At 40.7% G+C, this 22215-nt stretch overlaps 1 protein-coding gene across 1 annotated transcript in view; it reads right to left on the bottom strand.

Annotated features, from left to right (window-relative positions):
- Positions 1–22215, bottom strand: part of CACNA1C (calcium channel, voltage-dependent, L type, alpha 1C subunit) — a gene marked incomplete at its 5' end in the record, with an annotated part of 107495 nt that overhangs the window by 81664 nt on the left and 3616 nt on the right. The window contains 7 exons of the mRNA XM_008936103.1: positions 3445–3574; positions 5306–5435; positions 12048–12117; positions 12243–12363; positions 13449–13563; positions 15468–15588; positions 16357–16564. Of these exons, the coding sequence (XP_008934351.1) occupies positions 3445–3574; positions 5306–5435; positions 12048–12117; positions 12243–12363; positions 13449–13563; positions 15468–15588; positions 16357–16564 (895 nt within the window). The remainder of the gene's footprint in view (positions 1–3444; positions 3575–5305; positions 5436–12047; positions 12118–12242; positions 12364–13448; positions 13564–15467; positions 15589–16356; positions 16565–22215) is intronic.

Genomic DNA, 22215 nt, shown 5'->3' on the forward strand with positions numbered 1-22215 from the left:
GGTCCTGGCACAGAGGGCAAGAAACACATTACATGAAATCTTTTCCCAGGAGGGCTCTAGAGGCAAAATACATTTTTGGTTGTTGATGTAGAATTGTCTTTATTTCCTTTTATATTTATTTAATTTTTTTTCCCTTAAAATCTGATAAAGAACAGATGATTCAAGGGTTTTCCCAAAATAATCTTCTAAACTGAGACTATAAGGATGTCTAGTCTCTCAGTGGAAAACATGAGATTCCTTCTTATTAACTTCCATCCAGGCTTGTTCTGTGCCTCTCACAAAGGAAGAAAAGCAAACTGCAAATTCATGCTCTAGCTATTTTTTTTCCCTCTATCCTGATTTGCCCTGGATTATGATGAACAACAAAGACTCTGCCAATTGAACAGAATCCTAGATTTTTGTATTGCAGCCATAATTTCGTCATGTGCTAAAGGTGCCTAACTTAGATCTTGCATCTTTCTGTTGGCATCTTGGATAACAGGCAAACAAACTCTCATCATTCCCATGAACTTAGACCTGTTGATGAGGATATTGGTGGCATGCATAACAGACCACAAAAAGTGTCCCTAGAGTATCACATAAGGCAACAGCAAGTTTGGAAGTGTAAAGTGATTTTCAAAGTAGCAGCATCAAAGACAGAAACATCTTTCAGTACCAGTCAGTTGGCATCCCACAAAAGCGAATGGGAATTTTCTTATTGACTTACGGGAACTCTCATTGTTTCTAATGTATCCCAATGTTATCTGCACTACAAACAGTGAAAATCAAAAGTATTGTACCCTTGGATTACTATTGTTTTACCATAACCAAGGACTAAACTGGAAGGCAAATATATGGAAGCTGTAGAAAACTAATAATTCGTGAAATTTAAACATTTACTGATAAAACACTAGTAAACACACAATAGCAAACTGTCCTCTCCCATCCCACAGGTTTTTATTGCATCTCAATGCCCATATCCTAACTCAGATTTATAGGTGGCTAGATTCTTACACTTTAGTATGCCACTAAAGTAAGCAGTGGTGCAAACCACAGGGTTATTTTAGATTGCACTATTTTAGCATGATCCAAGTCTAGACTAATTTACAGATGTTGAATGTAAAATGGGGGGAATATATCACTTACTGCTACTGTCTAACAAAATTCTTCAGGTCACTGTTCAATTTTTGACCTCCGTTTTTTTTCACTCCTTCAAGGCTGTCTTGGGCTCTGTAAATTTTTGCAACTTAGAGAATTAAAAAAGGACCATTTAAAGGATGTATAGATCTCAATTGCATCCTATATTAATTTATGCTCATTATAACTGGAAATGGCCCCTTGCATTGCTGCCTTGTAGATCCTGACATTTGGTTATTATACCAATGGAATAATTTCATAACCAATGGCCTAGATTCATGGATACTCTCAGGCTGCTTTGCATGACTTTGCCAACATAAAGAACCCATAAAATTGATTAAAGTGGATGATGAAGCTGTACCTGCAGCTGCTTTATATCACCAGAGCACTGCAAAGTAACTAGAGCATACTGGTGAATCTGGCCCCAAAGCTGCAGCTAGTAAAAATGTCCCTTACAGATGAAATCGGGCCTAATGAAAATCATCCCTGCTCCACCTGTGCAGGCAGTACCATTTATCAGCAGGCATGTTTATTATTATCTAAATATACATTTACTCTAGAATATTTAAAATGAATGAGCATCTTGCCAAGGTGCAAAAAGGAGAATAATGTGAACACACAAAGCCTTAGAACTTGCTTGGGCTTTGAAGGCTGCTTGATCAGACTGGGCAGGCACTTCCAAAAACTTGCTGCATGAGCCCTATGTGACACAAGAAAGATGCAGCCACGAGCCCACCCTGGGACAGAGGCAGTGTTGAAGCCTCTTCACTAGCCCTTCCTGTCTTCCTGCTCTGGGACTGTGTCAACAGCAGCACTAGTCTGCAGGAGTCCTTGGGCACAGGTTAGTGCCTCGTTATGTGTCCCAGACCAAAGGTAGAGGCAGTTTGCTTTCAGCTCACTTTCTTTCTTTTCCTCTCAGGCCTCTGTGTGGGCACAGGGCAGGACACCATCTTACTGTTCTATTGTCAAAGTGTAAAGGCAGATGTCATTTGCAACCCAAACATCCTGCCATTGTCCCCTTGTAGGATACATTTTAAAAATATGTACCTGAAAAACTGAAACGCTTATTTTCATGCAACACCAGTGGCTTCAAATAAACAAACCTTCATCTCTTTTATCCAGGACAACCAGCTTTGACTACTTTTTTTTTTTCCTCATTTAAATCTTTCTGCGGCAGCTCCTGTGTCATGTCAGAAGCCCATATGCCAGCTGACGTCATGCTGCAGTGCTAATACATATTGACATGGATTTATCCCTCCACGGTGGGCATGCTTAGCCGCGCACAAGTGGGTCTTTGGTGACACAGGTTTGACCATATCGTTTAGTGACATTATTTCAGGACAAAATGCACAGCAGTTTTGAGATAGGCTCAGGAATAAACCTCCATTAACACATTCTTTGCATGCACTTGTGTGTTTAAATGCATGCTCAGGCTAGGATATTTCAGGGAGGTTGAACATTGAGCTTTAAATTAAGGTTTTATTATTAATCAACAACAAAAAAAATGTCCCACTCTTTAAGCCTAGCAAGCTCTTCCAGCATAAAGGCACCAAAATACCACTGCAGACAGAAGAGATCAAAAGTCTCACATACGACTGCTGACTCTTCTGATTTCTGCAATGATGCCGGATTAATGGAAACAACCATTGGCAAAGTTAAGGGAGCACTGAACTTTTCAGAAAGCTAATAAGAATGGTCAAGAATGAAAGGGAGAACGTATCTCCGTGCTGTATGGCTTCCTCTCCTTCCGCCAGGATGGTGAGGAGAGGAGCACAGCATATTTTCTAAAAATTATTTTGAGCTTTGGAGCCTGTGTTCAAATAGTCTGGTTCTAACCTAGATGACACCAACTTCCCCCAGAGTGACTGCATCAAACTCAAGAATGTTACTCCTGATGTACACCAGTGTAAACAAAGTGAAAATCAAGCCCTGGGCTTTTAAATTCAAAAGAAAGCACGTGGCAGGAGAGCAAATGTTCCAAAGAGAACCTGAAAATCCCCCAGATTAGAATTATTTGTATTCCAATCAATTTTTCTACAGCCCATTTGTAATGCCTCAATCCCCAGGAACAATAATTTTGCTTCAGCCTCCTGCCCTTCTTACCCCTACATATATTTCTGAAATGAACTAGAGGCCAAATTTTGGACTGCCTCATTTTCCCTGCAAAACCCAAAGATTTTACACACAGCCTACAAAAGCCACAAATAGGGATGAGAGACACTCCCAAAGCCTCTGATGCAGTCTTTTCTGCTTTGCCTGGCTTCAACTCATGATCTGCTTTTACCATACTTCTAATACACAGTGAGGGAAGGAGGGTGGGAAGCATACTTGGTTCCTAAAGGAGAGGTGTCGAACGGGGTCCTCAGCTGCCAGGGAGATGCTGCTGAGCAAGATGAAAAATAGGATCAGGTTGGTGAAAATGTTATCGTTAACGATTCGATGGCAGTGGACACGAAACCTGTAAGAGAAAGGAGAGGCACAACTTTATCTCTCAGAGAATGGCAAGACCTAGGAAACCTTTCCCCCCTCCTCTTTTGCCAGCAAGGCTGGTCCTGGAGGATTGCTCTGCAGAGTAGCTTCCCTCTGCCCCAGCAGCAGGGAGAACGATGGGCTCAGGCAGCTGTGCCAGCTCACCCTGCTGGGTGCTGGGCAGCCTTGGCTCTCTGTGTCATGCAGGGGTGCACTCGGAGCGATCGGCTGCTGCAGGACTCACGCTCCCTGCGTTTGAATGGAGAACAGTCACTCCATCCTGACAGAGCCTTTTGTGATTTAGATGTGGTCTGAAAACTGCCAATGCAAAATCACATCCCTTGCTTCTATGCGTGGAACCATTCCCTGTTAATTTAGGGGGGAAGCAGCAGAAACAGGCTCCAGGGTGACCATCTTTCTGAGCTGGAGTATCAGTGAGCAGGAGCTAGTGGGGATCTACCTTGCTAACAGGGCACCAAGCAGGCCAAATGGATATAGGGCAGGCTGGGATTTGCAAAGGGCTTCTGGGAGGACATCATGTCATACAAGGTGTCTGCTAAATATCAGCTCAATATAAAGTTCTTGGTGCTCTTAATGTGAAACTAGTACGTAAAGAAGTAGTAGTCTCCCATTAAACAGCAGCATGCTTACTGGAGACCATTACAGCATCTTCCATATGCTGGTATCAGGAGATGAGGAGTTAAACCTCATAACAGTCCTATGCATAATTGTAGAGGCACTTCATTGATTTATTTAGCTCTACTTTTGGCTGTTAAGCCTCCAAACCCCTATTATAGCGATTTTACAGATGATTGCAGAGGTTAATTTACTTCGTCAACAAGAGACAGTGGGTGGGTGGCAAAGCTGGTATTAGAGTCCATGAGTCCCAGTCATCATCAGTCCCTCCCTGCTGCAAATACCTAAGGAGGAGTGGCACAAGCCCTGCTGTGGAAAGACTGGCGCTGAATTCATCTGTGCTTTTACAGCCTTGCCTTACTTTGGAGCTGTTTGGAGGCCAAGTCCCCACGGGAGATGTTGGCATACATGGTACTGCACAGACTACTGTGCAATGAGCTTATTTCTGCACCCTTGGAAAGTTATATTCTCCTGTGTCATAGTACAGCCCTCCACTCACAGTGCTGGTCTCACATATCTGTGTTGGAAAGACAGCTGAGACAACGTGAAGCCACATTGCAGGAGCCCAAGAGAAAAGTATGAGGGAAGAATTATTCCCCTCAGAGCTATGGGCTCTCCTCCTCTTTCCTTTTCTTCTATGCTCATTCTAGATGCATAGGGATGAGTAGAGATACATGAACTCCTTACTGGGAGTGGATTTTGAGCAGCCATTAGGACAGGAAGCTCCTATCTCATGCTTGACTGATTGCATGATGGCTTGCTTGCAATTTGGACATGAATACACTGGGGAATTCCAATTACTGACTTTTCTCCAAGTCCCTTGTTTCTGAAGCTTTCATAATTTATATCTTCAATCAGCCTTACAGGTGCCATGAACTTCTACTGAATATAGTCAAGGGGCTCCCTAACAGTTGTGCTTTCATGAGGATTTCATGCCAAAGCCTTTAAAGGAGAGACTGGTCAAAAGAGGTCTCTGGTATGAAGTGCTGGAAGGGAGCTCTGCACCACATAACCTCTGGGGCTCAGCCTGAAAGGGTTACCTGCTCTCCGCCTCCTTGTTCCAGCTAAGCAGTCTCTTAAATACCTGTTGTTAGGACTGAAGATGAAAAAAGCACTGGCATCAGGCATGGGCACAGCCTTTTCCTTGAGGTGCAGTTCAGACATCGGGCGAGGTCGAGGGCCAACAGGCATCTCAGGTTCTTCCTCATCTTCCTCTGTTGCAAGAAGTATTTTTGTCTTTTAATGCGAAATACAACCCTTTATGGAGTACTAGGGTATTTGTCCCTGTCATAGCAAGAGCTAAAAACTAAGAATCATTGAGATAGTGTGATGAAAGGTTGAGGTTCCTTGTCTACTTCCTTTTTCCAAGGCAGCATCCACTGTCCAGTGGTTACTTTGGCAGACATTGATATAGTTTCTCTGTAAAATCATGACTGCTGCCAAACACACATTAATCTCACAACACTCTCCTCAGATGCTTCACTGTCCCTTCTACAAAAAAACCCCTTCTTTTAATGACTGATTTGAATAATTTTTGCTATGGTCTAAATCCCTTATCCTTTTATTTTCCATGGACACAGAAAATACGAGTATTCCCTTCCTCTTGCTGAAGGCTTTTACATACTTGAGGACATTATGCCTCTCTGAGGATTTCTGGTTCCTAGAGCAAAACAATAGTTTTCGCTGAGATGTTGTGTTCCCCAGGGCTCTGGTCATTCTTACCACTTTCCCTCAGATTATCTGCAGGATTAACCTGCAGTTGAGGTTTTACTGGTGCAGAGGAGAGCTGGATCACTTCTCAGATTTTATACTATTATCTTCCCGTTTAAATCTCCTTCATGGACACTTCTTTGCAATACACCCTGGCATTAATTTGCCATCAGTTTCTGATTTGCACAAAGCACAGATTATTTACCCCTGTCACTCCCCTCTGCTGTATTTGTATTGCTGGCTATTCCCAAGAGTGGTACTTGGACCTCACCATTATTGAACCGCATCTTACTTTCTTCAGATCATATCTCTAGTTTACTAACACCTGTTTTTCTCCTCCTTGGAAGGCTCTCCATGGAGCCACTGCCCCATATGGGACAGTATCTGCTCGAGTGCATGTATGCCCCAAAGCAAACATGGAGCACGGGCACTTCAACTTACAACAATTAAAAATTCTTAAAATGATCCCTTTTCATAATTCAGTGGGGGTGAGACTGAAAAGGTGGTAAAAAAGGCTGAGACTCTCAAACCTGATGCCTATGGATCAGATCTCCAGGCACTGTGCAGATCAGTGAGCACCCTCAAAAAAAAATGCAGATGGGGCCTAAGTGGTACATGAAAGAGAACCTTCCATCTTTGAGGATTTACTCTACCTGCTGAGGTCAGATGCTATCTTGCAAATGACAAGGTAGGATTTTGCTGTTTTAAAGATCTCAATCCTCTCACTTAATCAGCAAGACATTGGAAAAAAATATTTTAAGGAAGGAGCCTGACAGGTTAGATGCAACTGATTCATTTTCCAGGCAATGCAAAGGAGGAAACTCTAGTTAAAAGGTTTATCTTAAGTCCATAAAATCAGATAAATTCCAGGAAGAGCCTTTTCCCTTTAGGGTCAGGTGCTGTACTTGATCTGGTAATGGACACATCAGAAAGAACAGATGAATCAGCACATATCCTAATCTAAATGTTTTAGGCAGGAGAAAAGTGGCCCTTTCAATGCATGTCATTATTACATGCAAATAAGATTATTTCTTTATGTTTCCAGCAGTGAGAATTCAGCTCAAATTCACTTGATAGATTTTTGTATAAATGTTTGATCTGGTACACATAGTTTGTGCTTTTTAAGGCGGTTTATTTTTTAAGAGCTCAATTTTATGTTGTAATACACTTTACAATACTGGCTTTATTGGTGGAAGAAACATTTTTAGAAGTACTTTTGTGCATAGCATTTGTAAAATTGGTGTTAATGCTCATATTTATATAATATTACAATACTTTGCACTTGTACCTTTTATCTACAGGTTTCAGAGTTGGCTGACAACGACTTAGGTAAGCAAATTCTTTTTCTTAACAGTTCAGAATACTGATGCTCATGTTCATGTGGGATATTTGAGACTCTTACTTAAGAAGACTAGTATTTTGGGTCCTTGTTCTGTGTCTTCACTGTTAGATCACTCTTTTTCTTTTACTCAGAAAAAAACCCAATAGGGTTTTACCTTTTTCTCCTGATTCCCTTCCCATTCTATTGAGAAGGGGTTGAGAGGATTGAGCCAGCAGCCTTCTGGCGCCTAGTTGCCGGCTGGCCCTAAACCACAACAAATGCTTAAAATACACTTTCCAACGGGGATGGAACAACGCCTCAGGGAAATGGACTTTTAGCAGAAGCATCAGCCCCATGAAGACCATAAAGGACATTGTTCCTCTCCCCTTTTTTTTGTGTCTGCCATGCATCAAGTAATATATTAATGATTCTGGCAGCCACTTACCTTCAGGCTGGAAAACACATTCAGTTCCTCACTCATACATAAAGAACAATGTTCTAAATATTTTTCATTTCAAGTAGGGTCCAAGGCACAGAAGAAAGAAAACACTGAGGACCAAATGTGCAAAGAATAGCGTGATTGCGGCCTCACCTCAGGTCACTGCCCAAGCTATCTACCTGCATATAGAAACAGTACCTTGCACAGTTGCCAGCATTTGTACAAGCAAAGGTCAACATGATATTCACAGATGGGCTGGGCAGCATATCGGCTGCAATCCTACACTTGTTCTTTCACTGGATTCCAGACCTAAGCTACATTTATGTTTAAAAAGTGACCATTGGAATCAAGCTTGTCATGAAACCAGAAAGAACCGTGACTCAGAGCAGCCAAGTTCAGATATAGGTTTGAACTCTCCTAAAGTTCAAGGAAATTCAAATCTGTGACTGTCATTTTGAATTATGCTTCATTAGAATGGTGATGTCCTTTGGTTGTGAAACCATAAGCATACACAGGCTACAGTGCAGCTTCAGTGAGAAATCCAATGATGAGGATTTTATTTTTTTTTTACGGTACAAAGACCAGAACTCCTGTGTAAGGGCATTGCTTTGCTTCAAGCTCCCATGAATCATTCCAAGCTTTCACCTTCATGTGACATTCTGAATTCTTTGTTTCTGTACTAGACTGCAGGACTAGCTCCATGTCTTCCTACAATAAACATATCATCATAATTATCCTTCTAGTCTACACAAATCTCTGGAATAACTAGTCTCTCCTTCCAAAAAAGAGGCTAGGTGATGTGATGAGCTGTAAGTACACAGAATATTCTGGGGGCTAAGAGAAACACTGTGTAGCAAACATAGTCAGAAGAGGTTATTGAGAAAATTGGTTGACGCAGCTGAAAGAAATAGGAAATTGAGCAAGGCAGATTGAAAGAATAAAGGGAAAGACAAATGAAGTGACCATTTCAATTTTTTTTTTTTTTTTAACATGGTGTTAGGGTGAAGGATAATTTCAGAGCATAGAATGATACACAGCCATGGAAGGGTCACAGGCATTAACAGCTTAAATCATAAACAGAAAATAGTTTGGACCAGCTGACTGCATCTAAGAAGCAATAAGATTCTTCACTCAAAGTGCAATTGAAATAGATCCATGGGCAAGTGGGGAATAGAAGAGATGTTCCCAGATGGGCCATATATATGGCCACACAGAATCTCCTGTACCACAGATGGACCAATCAGATATCAGCAGAAGGATTTTGGATTGGTCAGATGGCCACAAAGGAAGTGGACAGGGCTACATGTGGGGATTGGGAAATTTTTGCTTGCTAATGCTGAGGAAAACCTTGGAGCTTTGTTACCCAGAACTGACTACACAAAGCAGATGTGATATTCCACAACAGCTCTGAGAAGGCTTTGGTGTTTCTGAGCTTTATACAGCAGAATGGAATGCATGACTAAGGTAGATCTGATCTCACAGAGGATTTAAACTTTACTGCATCTAAGTCTTATGATTGACTTCCACAAACTCTGTAAGAAGTGGTCAGATAATTTTGTGAGCTGCTAGAGATCAACTTCACTTTTCACAAAAAAATGATAAACAATTCAGGGAATAGGCCTATTTAGAAATGACACTGTACAATGGCAAACAACCAAGATGCTCACACTTTGCATTTCTAATACTTTAGGAGACAGAAGAAAACCTGACCATCCATTCAAATTTTAAGTTCTGTTCAAAAGTTGCCCAGCCAGCAACTGGCATCCCAAGGCAAGAGTGAAAAGAGGTTTTATTTATTTTTCGGCACTCTAAGCCTATGCACAGCAGCAGATAATGTCCATCACACAAACTGTAGATGTAGTTTTTGTCATGTAGTTCACATGCTGGACTATTTCTAAGCTATCCACAGAACGTAACTAAAACACAATTCTATTATCAGTAGGCTTAGATTTGATATACAGGTACCTTCACTTTAAAAAATTGAGTGCTCTGCAAATCCAAGCCAGATAAGAAACAGAAACAGAACTGTATCAAGCTGTTTTAATTTGTGGTTCTGACTAAAGACTCCCACAATCCCCTTAGCAACTGGAGATGAGTGTCCAGTAAGTAACTGTGTCTGCAGAGGTGCTGGGAAGATTAAAGCCAGGGTGATCTGCCCTAGGTAATGTAAAAATAATATTGCATGGTGTTGGAACCACACTCTATTCCTGATAAATGGGCTATAAATACAGATGAATACAAGCAAGATGAAAACAATACAGGGATGTTTTGTACTGAAAATCAAACACAATGACTGGTTTTCCTTTTTGCTTCTTTGAAACCCTTACTTTTTTAAGTCCATCTACTTAAAATGAACAATCTTGTCTTTTAATTTTTTTGTTTTTACCCTACTAGATCAAGCTATTATGAGATGTTTATTAGGAATCGTGGAGTAGCAGAGAATACATTTTATTATCTATTGCAGCCTGTTACATAATCATAGGAATGCAGAAGAGCAGGAAAGGATCATAAAAGGCCGCCTGGTTCATGCCTCTGCTAAACCCGGATCAACATGTTATTATATCTAAGCCTTTTCTGGCAGATATTTTTCTGACGTGTTCTTAACAACATTTAGTGATGCTGGGCTTCTACAACCATCTTCATGATCTTTTATGGCCTCACCATTAGAAAATTCTCCTCTGATGTGAATCTCAAATCTGTTACTTCTTCATAACAGGGATAATTCGCCTCCTACCTGTAAAAGGCTTTTATTCTTCTGAAGATGTTTCGCCTGCCTTCCCTAGCTCAAACGACCACAATTTTTTAATCTTAGTTCTTGCTTCCTACTAGCACTGTTTACTCCATGCTCTTCTACACTCCATCCACTTCATCTTCACTTCTAAGCAAAGCACCCAAAATGAGACACAATATCCCAGGTGAAATCTTATCAGTGGTGAACAGAAAAAAAAAAAAAACAAAACCCAAACCCAAAACAAACTGTTGCTTTGCTCCAATTAGCTTTCATTGGAAAGTTAGAAGAAACCTGTAACTGGACTAGTCATGTTTTCACATTTTATAAATCTTACTATTTGCTTACCTTTTGAAAGATAGCAAAACATTGTTGGCACCTGTTGAGCTTGTGATCACAAGGTTCAGATTCTTTTCTCAAGGACTCTTACCTAAATAGCTGTCACCTAAGATCTTTTATTTGTGAATTGTTTATTCCTGTCTATGTGCAGAGCCTGGCACTTTCAATTTTATTTAGACCATTTATCCAGTTCCTCAAGAGCTCCTTGAATTCTAATGTTGCCCTCCAGCATGCTTCCTGTCCTTCCTAGCTTCATGTCATCTGCAAATGTATTAAGCATATTTCCTCTTCCATCATTCAGGTCATTAACAATGAACTGAAATGAACTTGGGACTGGCTCTTGTGCTGTAAAACCTTGCTTGGGTGATCACTACTCTCCACATAAATAATCTGACTAATTTCTCTCCCAAGCGTCTAGACCATGTTTTCTAGCTGTCTTATGAGAACGTCATAAGAGACTGTCAAAAGCCTTAGCAAAGCTAAAGAGTATGAGATCTACTTCTTTTCTCCTGTCTACAAGTCTTGCAAGCCTCTTTTAGAAGAAAATATGGGTGGTTGGACGTGATTTCTTCCTGGGAAATCTATGTTAACTGCTAGTGATCTCCTTATCTTGCAGTCATATAGCTTGTTTAATCATTTGTTCCAGCACTCTTCCAAGAATGGAAATTGAACTCACTAGTATACAATTCTTCTACTCCAACGTCACACCCCATTCAGAATCTCTTGAAGAAAAACTGCTTCAAGTTCTGAGATTTCTTCAACCAATCTTTTAAGCATCTGAGGATGGAGTTAATAAGGTCCAACTGACTTGAAAACTAGTCTAACTAATGCTCTAATTTGTTTTTTTTTTTTTTTCCCTAGTTCTAGGCTGAGACCTAATGCCTTTAGAATTATGTTAACGTCACACTATTTTTGTCAGATAAATGTGCAAAAGGCATCCTGCAATTTACTTTTTATGAGTATCTGTTGTCAATCTCCCCTGATCACTGAGTACTGAAAAAAATAGACTAACCACAGTCATATTTATATTGTCATGTACAGAGATTCATATATGATTTGATTTGGTTTTCTGTAAAGCTCTGTATCTGGAAACATACAGCTTTACAGAGAACCAAATCAGTACAGGGATAACAAAGGACCAAGTCTACACCTGTGCAAACACAGGCAAGCACATCACCCTGTTCCATCATGAGAACATTACATGTTCAGCATACCGATTTGGCTTTATGTGCATTAGCGACTTGAGCTTCTCTTTGCTGAATAAGGCATAAGAGGAAAAAGATATATACCTGGTGCTTCTGTTGTGGTATATGGGCTCTTTTCTTCATTTTCATTGGGCTGATAATCATCCACGTTGATCTGGCAGAAATGGAAGGAGAAGCAGCAAAGCCTTTATCAGACAAAGCAGAGGGTATTCGTTCCCTCAGAAACCCAAGCTGTTCATGCCATCACTGCACAGAGTGCTGGCTGACAGCAGATCTTACCTTGGTAGCAGGCGGGGATTCTCCATCAGCGGTGATTGATTTCAGCTCAATTTTCTCCTCCTTTGTCTCCTCCTCCACAGCTGTTTTTTCTATCTCCTGTTTCTTTTCGGGACTAGCAGTTCTAACAAATTTACAAGATAAGAAGCAAAGAGTTAGAAAGGTGAAAATTCTTTTCATTTCAGGGACTTTGTGTAGTACAGCACACACCACGATAATGATCAGCTGGCTGGCACCTCCATTCTGAGTCCAGCTTACATACCACCTCCACCTGCTTCATCATCTGCAGGCAAAGGCAGAGACTCTGCTCTAACTCTGTGTAGCATCCTTCGATTTTATAGTGTTCTCAATGGCGTGTGGGAGTCCATGCACATGTTTGGGAAGTATGTGCCTGTGTGTTTGTGCACACACATAATCTAGGTTTATCAGCAGAGATCCTTTTGTTCACCCAATGACAAAGGCATGAACCAATTTCAACCCATATCTTGTGGACTTCTACTAGGTTGTCTACAAAGTTATGCCCCTCACTGCACTCCCAAAGCCCGGGAAACCTGCTGATTAGCATGTAGGACACAGCAGAAAGATCTGCACAAAAGATCTACTCCACGGAGCCTGGAAGACAATGAATAGAAATAACCACTAAGAAGAGGCTTTCCTGCTGTTGGCAGCTTGGAATGAAAGAGAAGCTCTACATCCAGCCCATGCCTTCTAAGAGTCTACAGAAACTCTAAAACAACTGACAAGATAAGAACAGCATGTGTCATCTGAAAAGAAGGAATCTGCTGAATATTTTCCTGGCAGTGACAGTCTGAAAATATGCCTTGTGGTCCGAGGCAATCAGAAGGAAACAGGAAATTCAAATGGAATTGTAACATTGACACCATTTCACACTCATTCTCTGCTGGTGCCATGAAAACTCATCAATCACCCAGACTTCCTTTTCTCTGCTCTCATCATTGCAACTGCGAGGACTCCCAGCTCACGACACATGTTTGTCCTTTAGTTTTGAATTCTTTTACATAAAACTGTATGTATACATAATTCCATATATAATTAATCACATATATATAATCTATACACACCGATGGAGAAGTTATACATATATATTGCATATACACACACACTTTTATATATGTGGATAATGTGTTTAATTATACTCACAGGACTGCATGCATATGAGTGTAGATAGGTGTATGCAAATGGATTTACCTAGCTAGCTTTTTCCTTTCTTTTTCCTCTTCCTCCTCTTTCTGTGCAGATGTTAAACTCTCAGCATCAGCAAGGTTGTCCACAGCAATGGCCAAAAATACATTCAGCAGGCTATCTATGTGCTACTTAAAGAAAACGGGCTTTGAAAACTGCAGAACAACATTACACCAAAGGTTTCCTAATGGAAAATTTTTAGCAACCTGTTATCAGATTGGATTTTCGAAATTTCCATTGCACACAAATGTTCAGGATGGGCATATCCAGCATGCACAAACCTACACATTCCATCCAAATGGCTAACACACTCTGGGAGGTTTCCAAAGTTTCACAGCAGAGCAGCTGATATAAACCATCCAGACTTATATTTTAGCTTCCAATTTCCCCAGAGTCACTTTGTGCAACAAATCCCACTGAAGATAAGGGCAGCACTGAATGCTTTGCTTCTTTGACAGCTTAGGTCACTTTTATTAAAGCACTCTCATATTCAAGAGCCTTATATCATAAGACACCTGAGCTTTCCAGTTTTGGCCTATGTACCAAAGGTTGAACAACCTCATTATAGCTATTCCCACAGATATGAGTGGATTTTATGCACAGCAACCACAGCACTCTCATTAGCATTTCTGAGGCAAACAAAAGGAAATTAATTTAGTCTGGGCATTGACGGGTTGAGCTGACAGCTCTGCCACCTCCTAGCAGAGAGTCCACGCATGGCCAGTCATGCTCATGTAGCTGAAAGGAAAGGAATCGCAACTGTTTTCTTGTTTTGCCAGTCCATGTTCAGATCTCATGTTAGAAATCTGAACTTCAGCTTATTTTATAAATTTATTGAGGTTGGGTCTTATTGCACCATTAAAACTTTTAAGCAAACCCCCATTCAAGGCTTAGTCTGGAACTACAGCCATCCTCTCCCTGGGCTCCAAGGTCTAATGGCTCCAAACTCAGCCAGCATGTGGAGCTGGTTCACATTTTCCTCTGTAGTTCACAAGGAGATCCAAATTGTAGCTTTTTTAAGCTGTCAGGCAGCCAGCCTGCCTTGACCTTCAGATAAGTGAAACTGCACCATCGCACTTTGAAGAGAGGGCATGCAGGTCAAATAACAGGGTTTGAGAGATATGAATTATGAGGAAAGGCCACAAGAGCTGGGCTAAGACTACAAGGTGGCTTTATAGAAGAAAATATAAAAAGAAATGTCACCTCTGACACAGGAGGACCATTTATTAGGGAGGCAGAAACTAAACATGAACAAATTAGGAGCAATCTGAGATGTGGAACAGAACCATAGCTCTATATTATATGCAAATTCCTATGAAAATACTTTCATGCAATGGACTTTGTACCTCCTGGGATATGTACAGTGCCCTCACTTCACCTTGAAGCCAGAGAGAACTGAAGATACTTTACACCAACAGAGGCTGGAAGATAACAGAGCACACGGTTTTCTGTTTGAAGAACACACAGGTTGCAGTGACCGAAATGGAGCATGGTTCTTGTTAGTTTATACATTAATTAATATATGATATCACACAAATCAATTATGTCAAACCTATGTTACTCCTGTTACAGCATTTGTATATAGCATATTGTATATTATACATATGTTTATTCCAAATAAGGCTTGGATGAAAGCACATAGAATATATTACTGAAAAGGCAATTAAGCAAAAATATATAGTACGTACAGTAGGTACGTAGATTAGTTTCATCAATTTTTTTTTCCCTGCTTTCTTCAGAATAAAGGGGAGTGAAAAATAAAAACACTACACATGCACAGATACTAAGTAAAAGCTAGCACGTGGAACTGGCACATAGCTGGCTCTTACAACTGTTTATACACCTAAGCACCAGCTAAAATTAAACAAACTTGTTTAAATTCTAGCAGTGCAAATGCCAAATTCAAACCTAGGGTAAAGGTAAAAATGTAAGGTATGAAATTCATTATTTTCTGACATGACAAAGTAGTAAAGGGTGGTTTTAAACTGAGCCCCCCTTGAAGAAAAGAGTAGCATCAAAGGATACAGTTTCCACAGATGAAGAGGATGATGAAGTAAATACAGACCAACATTCCTGGAAAAGAGGGGCCGCCATAAGCCATGATCCCATCATACATCACCGAATTCCAGTCCTCCCCAGTCAGGATCTAAATGACACATTCCCACCAATAAGGGATACAGTGTTAGACCACAAAGAGAATTTGAAAACCCCGTTAACACAAATATATCTATTATCCTAGAGAACACTCCCTCCCCCAGAATGGCTGGACACTGTCTGTGTCCAACTAGGAAATTAAAAAAACAACAGAATAAGGAGAATGCAAAAAGGATCTGCGCTCAAACCATCAAAAAACTGCAGATGTCCCCTTAAAGATGATGGATGAAGCCAAATGGCTCTCCCAGACAACTCTGTTCAAGTCTCCCCACCTCTTACAGGCATTCCCTCTCATATCTGTTGTTTCAGAAAAGCTGCACAACCTATAGCACTGAAGACAGTCCTCAGCACAGCCCTCCCTGCTACTTTCCTTCATCTTGCACATGAAATCCTGACCCTGATGCTCTTGGTTGATCACTCCCAAAACTGCAGTCAGCTTAAAGGTTGTTTGATTACTTCTTTAGTGCTGTGAGCAGATATTTGTTCCCCATCACTGTGGGCGGGTGAAGGACAGCTGCAGGGTTGGACTTTGGCCGCCCTGGGGCATGACAACGGCCATTATCTTGTCCTACCCTGCTAAGACCTGGTGGCCTTGATACACACAGGGGTTTTAGCTTTGGTTGCCCACTTTAGCAGCTGATAGCCTGATAGCCTGTCTTGGGGACTGTCAGGCGGCAGCATAAGGGTGCAGGACCTGCTCTCTGTCTCACCCGATGGGAACACAATGTGTTTGCCCCACTGAGATCACTCGTTCCCTTACCTGAAACACAGTAAGGAGGGACTGGGGGAAGTTGTCGAATGTACTCCTCCTGGTCTGCATCTCATCAAAGTTAAACTTGCCCCCAAAGAGCTGCATCCCCAGGAGTGAGAAGATGATAATGAAGAGGAAGAGAAGCAGCAACAGGGAGGCGATGGAGCGAACTGAATTGAGCAGTGAAGCCACAAGGTTACTCAGGGAGTTCCAGTATCTGGGAGACAACATAGAGGCAGTTAAAATTCCTCCAGTCCAAGACAGGTGCTCATGGACTGCACAGGATATCGGTTCAGGCTGCCTTCTGTGTATAAGCAGTCATTTCCAAATACCCTGTTAAGCAGTGAATCATTGATGTGCTTCCCTAAGATAATGAGACCTACTGCAGCTAATGAGTAATTTTACTACCACACGTGTACATACACGATTCCCTCCACCCCCTATCCCATATACACACCCAGAAGATTATTGCAGCACTCTCCATCTAAAGCTCTGCAAATCTTATATCAATATACGGTGATTAGTTCTTGCTGCTTCAGTGAGTTACATTCTAACCAACCTCATTACAACATTCACAGATGTTATGGCAGCTAGAATACCTCACTCCAGAGGATGGCCTGTAATAACTAACAAGAGCAGATGGAGAAACAGTTTGGATGCAAATACAAACTTGTCTAAAATCTGGTGCATTTGGGTATGTGCTTGGGCTCACTAACACATACAGGTTGCTAAGCTTTCTGGAACTGAGAGGAATGAGAGAGATATTAAAGATCCTTTCACAGAGTAAAAGAGACTCCAGGTCTACATCCATAAAGTTCAGAGTTTCTGTTTTCAAAAATTTCCTATTTTCTAGTTTCTAAAGTTTCTGTCTAAGGAGAGCAGACCATCGCTGCTTTTTTGGGTATCAAAACCCAGTATACTTCCTCAAACAGACTGCAGAACATTTTGGTAGATCTTCGTTCAAGAGAAGGGATGGTTAAAACCTGTTCTTCCAGTGTATTCAGGTTTGGGCCAAGATCAGACTGATGCAAAGAAAGGATACTGCCCTTGAGGTCCCAGTTTAAGGTTCAAAGAGATGCCAGTAGCATGCTCTGCTGCAGCATGTCAGTTTGCTTGCATTCTTTACCAGCCTGCAGAGTAGCCATGTGTTTGAAAAAGGCTTTAGAAAAAACTTGCTAAGAAATTCACTACATTAGTCCTGAAGCAACTTCCACTTTGTTCTCATACCTGCTCAACCAATCCTAGTCTACTGCTTAGCTGGTCATGACCACTTCTCTTTTATACAGTTTTGAGCCTGACAGGGCTTTCTGAAGCTTAAATGTTATCTTCCAATCACCTCTCTTTGAGTGTACATTACTAGCAAGTTTCAACAGCTTTCACAGGTCAGCAAGTCAGTAATGTTTGCCTGTAATCTCTTTCTTCTAGCACCATCTCCTGTGGACTACCACCATGTTTTGAGATTTCATAATGGAATCCACCATTCCTCCACTCAGTTATCCCAAAGTCTGTAACACTGAACATTTCTCTTCTTAGGGGATTCTGAATTTCTAGCCATATTTTCCTTGAAGACAAAAGTCCCATTTGAAAGGGGCAGCAGACATGTCTTAGCTCTCTTGCTCCTGAGTTAAAATTAAGATTTAAATTAAGATTTAAAAAGTAAAATTAAGATTTTTAAAATGTCAATGTAAAACAAAGTTTTATTTATTTTTTTTTTCCTTTTCTGTCCCATGGAAGACAGGAATGTTTGAGCAGCCCAATCACTTTATGAAGTTTAGCAGTCTGATCTGCAGAGGGACACCACCATGTCCTCAGGTTCAGCAACTGGTTCATCTCCAAGGGCTGAGCTTCAAAGAGAACTGTGATGTTTTCCCTCCAGCCCAGCTTCAGCACTTCAGAGAAGACTAGAATGCTTTAAAGTTTAACTGCAATTAAAGAGATGAGAAATGAAAAAAAATACAGAGCAAAGGTAAGGGCATGGAAGCTGTGGGCTCAGCGCCACCAAATATCTGCACTGAATGTGCAATGTAACAGCTGGCTGTATTTGTGTTAATGCTTACAGCTAACATACTTTCACACTTTGGAAGGAAGGGAAAGTGACACAAGAAAAAGGAAAAATTCATTTCTGATGAAACTTGCCTGACTTTAGCATCCTTAAACCATAAATTGACTGGGTCCAGAATATAGGTCCAAGTCCTCCAGTGTCAGCCAGTGCACACATTTTATAAGTCTAACAGTGCCCTTAAGAGGCCTACAGTAAAGCTGTTATGCATCTGAATAGTCTCAGTGACTCACTTGAAGCTTAAATGCCTTACTATCTCAGAGCACAACTGCACAGACTTTTATCAGCTCTGCATTTCTACAAATGGCTCAATACCTGAGATTCAGTTTCTTATGTAGCTAACAAACTTAAAGCAATTAACTGAGATGACTTGGTGATAAGATTAGAGCTGTTTTATCTGTATACTGAGTGCTGGCTAGAAATACAACACCATTAGAAAAGTAAGCAAACTAATCAGGGGAAAAAAAAAAGATAAAAAAATGAAAAAGGAGAGGATAAGGAAGGCTTGACTTGACTAGCATGTGAAAATAACAATCATCTTAGTGTCCTAGAAGCTTGACCTGAGGTTACTGTCTGTCACATTAGGTGGCTGAAGAACAAACATGAACACCCCCTCAAAGTGAGACCTGAGGTTACTAAGTGAAACACAAGGCTTTTAAGTTAAGAATAGTTGAAGCCCAGACAGAAGTCTCTCACTACTTCATCCTCTTTGGCTAATGTACTTACATAGAAAAAACAGTTACAATAAATCTCATGGCACTGTTGGATGGAATCAGAGGGTTTGGATCAGACAGCATGTAATGATAGGTGGAAGGGAAGGCACTGATGTTGCCTCAGAGTTACAGGGAAATGAATGTGCTTCTTAACATCTCCCACTAGCAGATCCCAGACTATTGAGGATGCCTGTGAATGAGGCTCTGCAAAACCCCAGTGAGCAGGATGTGGTTATGATCCCTGTCTCAAAATGGAGGAAAAATGGAGAAAAACTAAATGGTTTTTTCAACATCTCACACAAAAATCAATTGCAGAACTGGGTTAGAACTTAATGTGTTCTTTTATCCTCTTCCCTCTCCTTATTCTCTTCCTCTCCTCTCCATTGCCTTCCACTATGTCTTTATGGTACTAGCAATCACAAATGCAGAGCCTAAAACAGTAGCAACATCAGGTGTCATTGTGGGAAATCTTCCCACACTGTCCATCCAGTGTAAAACCACTTTGCAAGCAGGTACAAAAAAAGATGTACCCTGTTTCTCCTCCCTATAGTTGACAAGTACATATCTAGAGGCAGCATTAGGCATAAACTATCAAATTTTACTGTGGTGTTGTAAATAAAATGATTTATTTTTTAAGTATAAAGGACAAAATATAAGGATTTATAAAGCAGTAAAGGCCTATTTATAAAAAGAAAATAATTTCTTTTCTCACAGCAGAGGGAGATTTCCTGCACAGCCTCATAAAAATTAGAGAGAATAAGCTAAACAGATCATACTGTCTGCTTGTCTAATGTATAAGACTAAATAACTCTGAAGAGTATTTATAATTTTGGAAGAAACGTTTGCTCTTGAAATTCTAAATGCAGTTTTCTAAAATTATGCATTGCTCATCTGATGGTGTCTTTATTTCAATTATATTAGGGAGCTGTATTTGTGTTTTTCCTAGAAGTGTATCAACTTGATGTACTTGGAATTCGTTTGTATTTGCTGTTTTCAATGGAAAACCCATATAAATACGTAAAGATTAGGCTACCTACTGATATACTCTCACCAGAGTAATTTTCCTGCTTTGTGCCTTTTTAATGTCCTTGATTATCACTATTTCTGTCTCCACTGTATGCCCACATATCACTGCTAATGAATATATACTTGACATAAAATGCTACACTATCATGCCTCCTATCCTTCCCAGCTTTCTAGGACTGTATCTTTCTGTATTGTCCTTGCACTCAAGTGGCGTATTCCATCAGTATCAATAAAATAGTCAATAAATTATCATTGTATTTAGAGCTGAGTGAATAATGGAAACTTTTGTGTTTTACTAGAGAATATCAGAGGTAAAAGTTTTGCATTAATGCCAGGTTTCTCCTGCAGTAAGACATGAGTGGGCCTAAAATACTGTTTTGGAGGCTTGGGCTAGGGCCTTCCACAGGAGGGTGAACTTCACCCACAGAGGGGAAAAGTCATGAAGAAAATTATGAATAATTAAACCTCAGATAAATCTGAGACTAGTGCAACCTACTTGCCAATATTTTAGGAACAAGAAAGAAGGCAAACTCCAGTTAATACATTATGAGTTATTCCTCAGCTCTGTTCTTTACATGTAAGCCCCTGTACAAATTGCAAGAGGTGGATTCCAGGTAACACTTGCTTCCATTAAATGAAAAGTAAAGTAAATAGTCCTAGTTTTGTTTGGTTCCAACATTACATCTCTGCCAGAAGCTTTAGGAATATCTGAGTACTCGAACAGCTCAAGCTTCCTAAAGTATTAATGATATTCTCTCAGCATTAGCCTTTATAATAGAGAATTCTCTTAGCTAGACTATATGTTTTGTGTAGGAATGGAGAAATGTCTTGAAAAAACAATGACCTCTCCAGGATGCTATGTTGAAGCTTATGCTTTTATAGCTATTGGTATGTTGCCCTGGGTGTATCCTATTACCCAATGCCTGAAACAGCTACTGGTTTCCTCAGAAACCAAGCCTGGGACTCAGTGATGATAGCTTTAAGACCCAAAGATCCAGGAAAAACAGTCACCAGACCAGAGATTCCCACTATCTCTGAAAGGGCAAAGATGACTTTCTTACTGGAAACTTATGAGCTGGAATATTTTTCCTTCTTCTGTGATCACAAAACTAAACAGATGACCTTTTTTTTCTTTTTGGATAGTTGTAGGCTTGCTTTGGCCTCTCTCTCTGAGACTGTAAACTTATTTTCTGTCTCTGCCATCTGACCCTGAAAATCATCCACTCTGCCAGAAAGCTGAGGCTCAGAAGCTTTAGGGGTAAATCTTGTAGGATGCACAAGTGCTTTTTTTTTTTTCTTTTTTTCTTTTTTTTTTCTTTTTTCTCTCTGCCCCTCAGCTCTGCCACCTTGACCATATTCCAGTTTGGGTCATGTTTTGCTTGTGCACTGTGGTTTTTTATCTCGAATTTGTCATAAATTTCCTTTTGGGGAGTTGATAGCAAATCTAGGGACATTTTCATGGTTGAGCTTGCAGAAAATGCACTCGTTCACCATCTCAGTCAGGTTTTTTATAAGGTGCTGACTGGGGCCCACATGGGAAAAGGCAGACCCGGTGCTGATTCAGGTGAGCATTTGGATAGATTTCTTCCAAGAGCTCCCATCTGGGTAACCCGGGAGCTGATCTCTCCTGTAACTTTCCCTCAAGCTGAAAAACTCCTGCCAAACCAAGCTGGTGTTTTGGGCATACCTGACTGCATGAAACAGTGACTATTTAATAATCACCACTGTGCCTTTATGCAGAAGGAGCGGAGAAAGAAGAAAAAAGGAAAAAGAGGTGAGACTGAAGCCTGGAAACGTCTGGTTCCTACATAAAACTGCTGCTTGATGCTGGAGTCCTCTGAAGGAGAAGGGTTGGCAATATCCTTCGCCTGTAGTTGCTGGTGTTGACACTGTTTCCCACTCAGGCCACTGTTGAGTCTACTGGAGCTGGCATAGACTCCTCAGTCAAACGTTGTTTTGGCTCAAAGCCATCTTTCAAGCTCCTCTCCATCATCATAAAGCAACAGAAAAGGTCACAAGGCTATCTGCTGTTTTGTTTTTACTTTGTATTTTGCAGGGAACAGCAAGAGC

This window comes from Merops nubicus, unplaced genomic scaffold (assembly GCF_000691845.1).
Source record: "Merops nubicus isolate BGI_N331 unplaced genomic scaffold, ASM69184v1 scaffold9232, whole genome shotgun sequence".
Taxonomy (NCBI): Eukaryota; Metazoa; Chordata; class Aves; order Coraciiformes; family Meropidae; genus Merops; species Merops nubicus.